Consider the following 11116-nt stretch of genomic DNA (forward strand, 5'->3'; position numbering starts at 1 on the left):
TACTTTTAAAGAAAAGACTTCTCATGACTTGCCATTGGTTTTAACGTTTGCTTATAGATACCCTCCTCTTCCCAGTTTGTCATGAAAAGTAATAGATTTTACATAATGCTTTTCATACAGCTCTTTGCATAATTATGTGGTTTCTCTCCTTTGCTCTATTAATTTGATGAATAGATATATAAATTTGTATGCTAAAACAAGCTTATTCCAGTTCCCTAGAGAAATGAAAATGATGAAGTAGTAATCTGGCTTAGTCCTCTCTGAGAAAACCTGAGCAAGACTCATATCTCAGACCCCTTTGCTGTTTCCCTGGTACATGACTAAGCCTCTTGCTCCTCTCAGACCTTCTGAATGTGTCCTGAGCCACTACGACCACAGGACTTCCAGGGAGAGCTCTTCCCTCATAGCTGGCTTTGGACACCTGGGGAGAAATACCCTCACCTGCTTCCCAAAGCTGTTCTTTAAGAGTTTTAGCAACTGGGTTACATATATATATCAGGATCCTAATTAAGTTGTCGGGTTAAGGTTCGAATTTGTCTTGTAACTCGTGAGGAAACCCAGTCCGCCAGCTTCCTCTCAGCCCCCCGTCCCGGGCTTGTTTTATCTACTATTCATGTGCCCTGGACACAAATCATAATACAGAGTGCTAACCCTATTCCAGGATTTTGTCCTCAGAACTGCACATACATTTTCTCATTTAATTCTGAAAACAACTCTCATGAACCCAACTTACAGATGCAAAGAGTGAGGCTCAGAAAAGTTAAGTAAGTTGTCCGCAGTCGCACAGCTTATAGGTGGTGCTTGTGGGGTAAAGCCCGGGCCTGTCTGATCCCACAGCTTGTACCCTTACACTTGGCTGGAACACCTGAACAGATGTATCTTGAGGTATGCCAAGCACTTCACACCTGACGGGGTGGGGACCCATGATTGTAGAGGAGAGCCATTTCTGGAGTTGGCATGCAGAGTGTTGTACTCCTTGAACCCAAGGTCCGATAGGTCAGATACCCTCTCGACCCTTCCACAGACACATCTGCCCCCACTCCCCCTCACCCTGCACAGCACCCTTGCTTCCTCTTTTGTACCTAGTGGAGACTCTCATGTCCTCTGACACAAACTTACTAAGAAATGACACTCTTTTTGCTGAATAATTAAAAGCAGGAAATACTCACTCTATAAAAGGAAGTGAATGTGTAAAAAACTCAAAGGTGATCTGGACAAGCAGAAGGTGCAAGTCTGGCCTCAAGCAGAGCTTCAAGTGACCAGCTGGGATCCTAGTTTGCCCTCCAGTTGCGGGTCAGAGGGGCGATGAGTCGGAGAGACAGGACCATGTGGCTGTCCCCAGCTCTGCTGCTTCTTGGCCTCCCAGGTGAGTGTAGCTGGGGCCTCGGGAACTTGGCACTCCAGGGGCAGGGCAGGGCAGGGAGCATCTGTCCCAGGTACAAAGAGAAGTGTCACATCTGGGGAAATGAGAGGTGGCTTTGTTAATTCATTCAGCAAAAGCTCATTGGGGTCCTACTTCGTGCCAAGCATGCGGCAGGCCCTGAGGACATGAAAGGAAAAGAGAAACAGGAGTGGTTGTTACAAAGAGGGCCCCGAATGGCTCAGTGGGTGAGTGAGACATACGGATAAACAACGGCTGGTTCCGGGACACAAGGAGTCACGCAGAGGGAGCTCTCTGTGTGCAGGGTGACGTGAGGCCGGACGTGAGGTTGCAAAGGCAAAAGACAAGCGTATGCGGGGCCTTAAACACCACGCCTGGAAACTCAGGCTTCCGAAGAGAAGATTGCTCAGGAACCCTGTGGGAGTCGGGGGGACGCAAGTATCTCCTCTCTTTGTGGAAATCCAGTACAGACACTCAGAGGACATGACGGAGCAGTTTGCACAATGTACGCCATATGTGTGGGTCACACAGCCCTCTCTGGCTGTCTGGGGACTGGCCATCTGCCACAAACAAACCGGGTCACAGAGGGACCAGAGGAAATTGCACAGTCGGGGAGTTGGGAGACTTGAGTTCTGGGCCTGATAGGGGTGCATGACACGGGCGGGCCCCTCATAGTTCCAAGACCTGGCTTCTCATGGGAACAGAAAGTCACTGGAGCCCTAACGATGGAGGACTCGACTATTCAGATCAGATATCAATAGATGAGGGCTGTGGGCTTTCCCCGAATTCTTGCTGCCCTTGTTGATTTTACTGATGATGATACTTGTCAACCAGCTGTGAGGGCAACTTCTCTGGGATGGCCATGTTCTTTAAGCAGGACTCCAAATGGCCCAGAATTCCCCAAAGACAGCAATTCAGAATGTCTGCCTCTCCCCCTGGGCTCCAGCTTTGCATTCGAGTTCAGAGACTCCCCCATCCGCTCCCGCTCTTGATCTCAATGTCCAGCTCACCGGAGGCCAAGGAGAAGGGTTTAGGTAAACCGTGCCTGAGCTCACGCTTTCTCACACACACTCACACGACACACACAGAGGAGTCAAACCCACACAGCCACGTGCGGTCCCACCTCCGTATATGGCTCTATTCTCACACACTCCTATACAGTCACATTCGCATACTCATCCAGGGTCACAGACACATGCATGTATTTACTCACAGGGACACCAAGCGACACACAGACTTGCACACACTCTGCACTCTCACGCACATACTCATTCAGAGTCTCCCTCACATGTACACGCCCCCCCAAAACACTCTTCTCCCTCAGATGAAGGCTGAGACCCGCCATGGCTGATCTGTGGCTTGGGGAGGGTGGGGGGATGTAGAGACAACACGGGGCGTCCCTCCTTACTCCGACTCTGTGAGTGAACGTGAGCAGGGGGTGAACTTAGTCAAGGATGAAAGAAAAGCCAGCTCATCAAGTTTTCACCTGTAGACCACCATTAGCTGCCGTGGGGTTACTTCTGTGAAGGGAAGGAGAAAAAATGGATATGGTGATGCCAGGATCACCCGGCTTCCAGTAAGACATGCTCTTATCTGCTCAGTTACGTGAGCCCCCAACCACCCTGCGAGGGAGGGAGGGTGCTCGGTAAGGGTTGCAGATGGAAGGCCAGAGCCCTGTTTTGCCAATGAGGAAAGTGATGCACAGATGGCCAGGGGCACAGACCTGCACCCCAGAAATGACTCTTCGGAACTTGGGCTGGCATGACAGCACAGGGACATCAGCAGAGAGACACCTCGACCCATCCGTGCAAATAACACGAGCGCCAATCCCATTACGCGCCCCCTGCTTTGAGCTCTCCTGTGGCTGCCTTTGTCTCATTTGTGTACCATTTGTCACTTGCTATCAGCCCCAGACAAGGAGCTCAACAAAATTTTTCAATTTTGAGATAAGAGTATTCACACAAGGATTTCACAGACGTGGCAAACTTTCCTGAAGGATGGACACACAGGAAGAAGGTTACATCTCAGACTCATGAAAACAAAAAATGGAAATTCAAACGGCCTTATGCTTTTAAAGCCCAGCGGCCTTGTTCCCTGGAATTCTGCTGCCTGCTGACTACTGTCCTACATTTCTACCTCTCTTTTCCTTCCAACAAACTCAAAAATTCACGTAGGCCTAATTAATAGTTCCATTCATCATAATCTGTATTTATAAAAACATTCTGCGTGTTTTTTTAAAAATGAGCCCAATCACATTATGAGTGATTTACTGTCAGATTAAGCGGGATGGACGAAGCTTCTATCCAGAAGCAGAGCATCTCTTCTCTGCTGTTTGTGATCGCACCTCTATTTGCTACTGTAGCTGTGTTATTTTTTTTTTAAGAAAGAAAATGACCCTATCTGCTGATTCTTGCATTCGTTTTAAATTTACATCAGTGCTATCTCCTTCTATTTTTTTAAAAAATTATCTTTATGGTTTTATTAGTTAATGATATTGTAAACATTTTAATATAATCGAAATATTTAGTTTAGAAAGTGAAAATCCCCCCCAACAAAAACCAATCTCAGCCCTAACCACTTTTAAAAATTTAGGACACATATTTCAGATTTTTTTCCTACTCGTGGGCTATAAAAAAACAAAACAAAAACAAAACCCACAGGAATGGAATCATAACCATTCTGTTAAGCAACTTTTTAAAACCTAATCATTATATCTGGGACATCTTTCCCATCATTATCCGTGATTAGTTGTTTTCCTTTCAAGCATGTTAGAGATGGCCTCTAATTTCCTAGCCCATTCTCCCATTCATGGCATTTGAGTCTCTTTCTAACCTTTACTGTTGCAACAGTATTGCAATTAGCATGCTTATACCCGTTGTCTGTTGGCATGGAGATTATAGTTAATCCTAGAATCAAAACGAGTATGTCTATGATCACGCCGATCAGCTTCTTTTCAAAAACAATCATAAATCTGATTGGTACCTACTCAGTCCAGACACTGCACAAGCTATGGGGCATGTGGGTGGGAGGAGAGAGAGAAAAAGCAAACACGAGATCTCTGCTCTTTGGGACAGAGAGAGCATCCTAGCAGAGGCAGCAGAGAGAGAGGCTGCTAAGGGAACTAAAACAACAACGTGGCATTCAGGTTCCGGTACAGGGCTGCGGGAGCGATAGGAGGAAGCAGTTCTGGTTGGGATGGGGCATAAGACTTTGCAAAGGAGGCTGAACCTCGAAGGGGACATTGAAGGTTACAGTAGACAGGCAGGGGTTGGAGAAGGGGTTTCCAGAAGGAAGAAGGACGTGGGCGATGATAGAGCTGTCTGGGAGGACACGACAGAGCCAGGGGAAGAGAAGTATGGGAGTGAGTCAGAGCACAGAGTGAGAGGTGTGGGGAGCCAGGAAGTGGCACAGACAGGGAATTTGGATCTAGATTATAGAAAGACTTGAATGCCACACCAAAGCATTTTAGGTCGTTCCGAAGCAGGAGAGGTCCTGAGAGATTTTTAAGTGCTCACGGCGACTGCAGATAAGGACGAGGGAGGGACAATTTCAGCGCACACCTCTGGCAGCTATATGCAGAGGAGAGTGGAGGTGGGGTGCAGCAGGAGCTGGGGAAACCTCTCCAGATGAGCACCCGACCTGTCGACAGGCTGTTGCAGTGACCCCCGAATGTCTGGCGTTTGACACGTATCCAAGTCTTACAAACGACCCGCAAGGGAGAAAGCAGCATCGCCATTTTAAAGAAGCGAGACTCAGAGGTTCAGTACCTTATCAAATTTCCCAACTAGTTTGTGGTCGACGTGTATTTCTGTGCCCAAAACACATTCTCTCTCTGCTGTGTCACGCTGTTCTTGTGGACTGCGAAAGCAGAGAAGGAAAGAAGAAAATCATTTTGAGAAGCATTTTGGAGGCAGAGTTGACTACGTCGGTTACCAGTGGGTTGTGGAGAGAGGTGGGGACAGATCGACAGAGACGCCAAGTTCCCTAGAGAGGCTGATGCAGTTGGTTTCACGGGCCTGAGGTCAGTTCTGCTGGTTTAATACTACATTACTTTCTGACACAGGTTTATTGTCTTACAATTCCAAAGTGGTCTTACGAGCTAAGATCAAGTGTAGGCAGATTGCGTTCCTTCTCGAGGCCCTAGGAAAGAATGTTTTCTCTCCTTCCCCAGACTCTAGAGGCTGCCCCAAACCGTGGTTCGAGACCCTTTTCTCCATCTGCAAATCTCTCTGACTCTGACGCTAACCTCCCTTCAATTTATAAAGACCCTTGTGATGGCATCGGACCTGCCTGGCTAACCCAGGGTAATGTCCCCATCTCGAGGTCCTTAATTTACTCACAACTGCAGAGTTTCTTTTGCCATGTGAGATGACATGAGCGCAGACTCTGGGGATTAGGGCGTGGACATCTTTGGGGGGCAGTATTCTGCCAACCACAAATGCAAACCTCAAGGAAACTAAAATAGCTTCAGGGAGAAAGTCAGAGGTGTGAGGAGGTAGCGCCTTCCTGTTGCTAGCAGAGACACCCCACCCCCGACTCCCCAGCGGGGCTCTGAGGCTCTGGAGCTGCGAAGTGGTCAAGAGAGGCTTCTGCCATGCTCCTCTGCTGCGCTGTGCTTATTCATTTCCAAGTGGTCAAGACACAAGTGGCCATTGCCAAGGGCAGGGAGCATATCTGAACACGGTCCGTTTAACTGGTGTCGATCCACAGAACAGCAGATACCTGTTCAACTTATCCGCATCTCTAACCTGTTCCACTCCCATCAGGCCTTTGCTAGTCTGTCCACGGGGATCTCCCCACTTGAGGGTGGAAAGTCTGAGGAAGACTAAGTTCAAGGGGGAAGAGGCGGTGCACTGAGTTCTGTAACTATCACATCTGGGGTAGAGATATCCAGTGAGTGTTTGTAAACGGTAGGCTGGAGCCAAGGAGAGAATGTGGGCTACAAATAAGGATGTAGGAGTCATCGGCATATAGGCAATAACCAAACCCACGGCACTGGAGAGTCGTTCCAGGGCACTGGAGTGGAGCGAGACGAGGAGGCTGGAGAGGGGGTCCTGGGTCCGCCCGTGGTGACCTGGGGCTGCTCAGCGATTCTGAACAGCACTTCCCACTTCTGCGTCCAGCGACATCACATGCGTCGTCTGACGAATTTGTACCCGCACTTCCCGGGTTACGCTAAGATTTAAAGAGAGAGGAAGAGAAACCGGTGGGAGCCTCCGAGACAGCGTAGTCAGAGAGGAAGCGTTTCCGGTGACAACGGCGTTGAGAAGACCGTCGGGAACGCGTCCGAAGGTCGGATCGTCACACGCCGTGACCACGTCTAAGGAGATGAGGACCACAGAGGCCAGAGCTCTGCCAGCGAGGGAGCATATGAGGAAGATGGACAGAGGAGAGAGAAGATGTGAAGAGTCGGCTAAGGGGCGGCTGGGAAGGCTGAGTGGGGACCCCGGTCCAGCTGCTGAACATCAGCTGGGGTGGGGGGTCAGGTCAGGCCTGACTCAGGGAGGGGGGCAGCATCTATATCTTGGGGTTGTGTTTCCTAGGCTGTTTGTCCATCCGAGGCCCAGAGTCCGTGAGAGGCCTGGAACGAGGCTCGCTGACTGTGCGATGTCGTTACGACCCGGGATGGGAGGCCAACAGCAAGTGGTGGTGTCGAGGACAATTCTGGAGTCTCTGCGAGATCCTCGTCCAAACCACACAATCAGCGCGAGAGAGAGTTGAAGGCCGGGTGTCCATCAGGGACAATCAGAAGGACCGCTTGATCACGGTGACCATGAAGGAACTCAAGCGAGATGACCAAGACACCTACTGGTGTGGGATTAGTAGGGTTGGAACTGACCGTGGGGTGTCCGTTAAAGTGATCATTGTCCCAGGTAAGAATTTTCTCGTCCCTACTGTGAGGCTCAGGTCTGGGGGCTCCGGCTGCCCTCCTGCCAGGGCAGAGGGGAAGCGACCGAGTCCCTGAGGACCAGTCGTGGACAGCGTGAGAGGTGACAGACAGCCAGGGAGGAAAGTGAGAAATGCCGGGGCGGAGAGGCAGCCCGCCCCACGCCCGTTCCCGTCACAGTCCCCGAGGTCCCCCTCCAAGGTAGCGGGGATGGGATGGTTTGGGGTAGGGGTGTGGCTGTGGACCCCACGGCCTAGCCCTGCTCTCCCAGGGACCGGACGGCCCCAGCGCTCCACATTCCCTTATAGGAGCCCCGATGGGCCTCAAACACCTGCAGGGGGTCCCAGGCCTCGCTCTAGGGAGTGGTCAGTCTCCAGTAGCCGTGCTCTGAATCTATCCTTAGATGGAGAGAAGCAGGGGACACCTGGAGCAGCCCAGAGGGTGTCAACACTGAACCCAGAGTGGCCCCGGACCTTTCCCAGCACTCCCCTCTCTGCATCCCCAGCGCCACCTCCCAACCCGCCCCCCACCCCCCGCCTGGCCCCATTTCCTTTATCTGGCTGCATAAGAGGAACCAGAGATGAGCTCGAGGAGCTCAAGGAACAGTGGACACTTGAAGGAGAAAGGAAGGTTTTGACTATTAAGCCAACATCAGGGACCTCTTTGGCCACCCTGGGGTCTCCTTGGGCCTGAAGCCATCAAAGGATTTGGGGGTCTTCCTGGTGGCACACGGCTCTGCTGCTGTGGCCGGCGCCTGAGAAACAGCCCCTCTTCCACGCAGCCCGCATGTGGCCAGTTGTCCCTCAGCCCAGCGTCCACTCAGGAGTGGCAGATGGCGATGCGCAAACAGACAACGCGGACTTTAGAACAAGCTTGTTTATTGTTAGCATTGGAACCAGAGAGTGACAGGGGCTGCCACCGGGTGAAGTCCAGAGAGGACCAGTTGAGCAAAATGTCCCAGGACTGTCCAGTAGGGGTAGCCAAGATCTGCAGGGACGGAAAAGGGATTGATTGAAGCACATGAGCAGGGACCGAGACAGGCTAAAACGTGCCCCATGGGAGTTTACAGAGGAAGGCGTTTAAGGGTCTTGGGTGGGGCACCCGGGGAGGGACCAACCTGTAAGATGATCAGAAGCCTCCAGAGGGGCCGTTATGACAGCAATTACCTGGAGCACAGACCAAGATGGGACCTTGCAAGACAGAGTTTGCCAGGCCCATGACTCAAATGCAAGGCAGATCGCGGATACTCGGCGCCAATCCATGACCGAGCTGCCCACCATAAACCGTCCCATAGTTTCTCATAAAGATGTTTCATTCCTCAAAGTCACTGTTCGCTATTTAACCGGAATGTGCCCTCATATCCACGAGGCTTCCGGAGGACTCCTCCCTCTCGCCACCCCGATAATGAGTCAGGCGCCCCATTTCCAGAACCGTCTGTCCCTGAGCCCTGCTTAGGCCCTGCTTGAGCAAAAGGACCAGGGATGATTTTTCCCAACCAACAGCCCCACTTAGAGGAGGAAGTGGAGAGACTGTGACAAGGTGGACCTCTTTCCCCTGGATCAGCTACAGTGTTCACTCTTATTAAATTTTTATTTCTTCTTGCTGCACTTGAAAATGCTAGAATCGATGACTGTGTTTTGATTCGGATGATTCAGTAGAAAGGGGAGAGGCCCGAGGGGCTCGTCCAAAGAGACAAAGCTCCCTAATCCAGGGGAAGGGGAGGGGCGTGTCTCGTGGTGAGTTCGGGCAGGGCTAGTGTGGCAGTGTGGCCTCGTGCCAACCCTTAGTCTGTGCCAATCACCTGTGGCGGAATCTTCCCATGTCTAGAGGGGACAGTTCTGCCCACCGCGGAAAACCTGCTGTCTGGGACAACCAACAGCCACAGAAACATGTCTTCCGGCCCCTCTTCCGGCTCCCACATCAGGTGAGTGGCTGTGGCCCTCTCTCTTGCCCCCACCTGAGGCCTCTCCCATGATGCAGCCGGGTCTGGGAACCCCTCTGCCCCTGTGTGGCCACTTGATGCCAGAGCCTGTCAGAGGCAGGCTCAAGGCCCAAGCTCCGGCTCCATCTGACTCCTTACCCGCCATCCGGCCAGCCCCAGCCTTCACCAGAAAACCCCTCTGCAGAACGCGCCTCCGCAAGCGTTATCATCCTGTTCGGTCGTCAACGAGAAAAGCACGGATGACCTTGTGGGTCCACAATGCAAGGTGTCAGGTGCCACTGAACACGAGGGTGATTTGGCAACCTGGAGCTGGCATTAGTGGGGTGGGGAGGACAGTGAGGCACCCAACAGCCTGTCCTGGGTGACCTGCAGGCCCTGGAGGGGCCCAGGGCCCTAACCACTCCATCCCCTCTTACAGGACCCACTACGTGCTCCTGGTGTTCGTGAAGGTGCCCATCTTGCTCATCTTGGTTGGTGCTCTCCTCTGGTTGAAAGAGCCCCAGAGTGACCCCAAAGAGCACTTGGAACAGCCTATCTATAAAAACTTGTCCTCCGACTTGACCAAAGATACAATCCCTTAGACAGACAGATGAAAAGACACTTCCGACCCTGGCCCCCACTTCCGGAGGAGACACGGAGCGTGGAAGGAACAGTTCTGAGGCCTCAGGATGCAGTGACTGTGGCTGGGAGCTCAGAGGCTGGCCGGGAATCCTCCCTGCTCCGCACAGCTCCAGGACGTGACCCTCCTGAGGCAGCGCTGCCTGAAATGCTCCCGCTCCTTCAGGTAGAAAGCAGCCCACCCCACCCCGCCAGGGCTGGAGCCCAGGGTAGGATGGTGGTGTCCCCCCTGTTTGAGGACCTCTGGGCGCAGAGCTGGGGACCGACCGAAGCACAGAGAGAAGCAGCCGGAGTGTGAGAGAAAGACACAGAGACGGGGCCCTGGCCAGCGCCTGGTCCCCGTCACCCCTGAGACCACCTCCACACGCTCCGGGTCCGAGCTTCCGAGATATGTATAAGTTTTTTAAATCATTTATTTTCGAGCTGGTCAAGTCGGGTTTTGATGGGAATCGCACACATACAGAGACACGCACACACACCGAGGAGGATGATTCTGTGGCGAGTTCCTGGTTCTGGGGCCCGAGAAGCTGGCTGTGCCCTCTGCTCAGAGAGGACACCGCTCTGAGTACATTGGGCCGAGGGAGGATGGGAGCCTCGCTGGGCCGGGCCCCGTGCTGGCCCTCCCCTCCCTCCTCCCCTCCCTCCTCCCCTCCTCCCCCCCTCCCCTCCCTTCCTCCTCCCCTCCCTCCTCCTTCCCTCCTCCCCCTCCCTCCTCCCCTCCTCCTCCCCTCCTCCTCCCTCCCTCCCCACCCCCCTCCTCCTACTGGCTTCCCTCCTCCCTCCTCCTCCTTCCTCCTCCTCGTCATCATCATCGCATCATCGTGCCGTCATCGTCATCGTCGCATCATCATCATCATCATTTAAATCATCATCATCATCGCATCATCATCATCATCATCATCATCTGCATCATCATCATCATCGCATCTTTGCATCATCCTCTTGTTCATCATCACATCATCATTCCGTCATCTGCCATCATCATCATCATCCACATCGCCATCATCATCGCTCCATCTACATCATCATCACATCATCATTTTCATCCATCCGGCACATCATCTTCATCATCATCATAACATTTCATCGTCATCATCGCTCGTTCATCATCACATCTTTATCACATCATCATCCGCTCATCGTCACGCTCCCATCATCCGTTGGCATCGTTACGCATCGCTCATCTTTATCGCTTGTTTATCATCATCATCATCATTGCATCGTTGCATCATCATCGTTGTGCATCATCGGCGTCATCGTCATCCATCTGGTTCCAACCCTGAGGAGC

General features: G+C 52.2%; 1 protein-coding gene across 1 annotated transcript; it reads left to right on the forward strand.

The window, feature by feature from the left end:
• Nucleotides 1-1221: 1221 nt before the first annotated feature.
• Nucleotides 1222-10360, forward strand: CD300LB (CD300 molecule like family member b). Its single transcript, XM_039859528.1, has 4 exons — nucleotides 1222-1366; nucleotides 6925-7254; nucleotides 9096-9192; nucleotides 9629-10360. The coding sequence occupies exons 1-4, from the start codon at nucleotides 1306-1308 to the stop codon at nucleotides 9789-9791; spliced, it is 651 nt and encodes a 216-aa protein (XP_039715462.1). The 5' UTR covers nucleotides 1222-1305; the 3' UTR covers nucleotides 9792-10360.
• The last annotated feature ends 756 nt before the right edge of the window (nucleotides 10361-11116 follow it).

Source organism: Pteropus medius, unplaced genomic scaffold (assembly GCF_902729225.1).
Source record: "Pteropus medius unplaced genomic scaffold, Ma_sr-lr_union100, whole genome shotgun sequence".
Lineage (NCBI taxonomy): Eukaryota > Metazoa > Chordata > Mammalia > Chiroptera > Pteropodidae > Pteropus > Pteropus medius.

Excerpts from the sequence above, each read along its gene's own strand:
- CD300LB (XM_039859528.1), top strand. The coding sequence starts at position 1,306 with ATGAGTCGGAGAGACAGGACCATGTGGCTGTCCCCAGCTCTGCTGCTT. Across the intron at positions 1,367-6,924 it reads GCTGCTTCTTGGCCTCCCAG|GCTGTTTGTCCATCCGAGGC; the intron begins GTGAGTGTAGCT and ends TGTGTTTCCTAG. Across the intron at positions 9,193-9,628 it reads TCTTCCGGCTCCCACATCAG|GACCCACTACGTGCTCCTGG; the intron begins GTGAGTGGCTGT and ends CCCCTCTTACAG.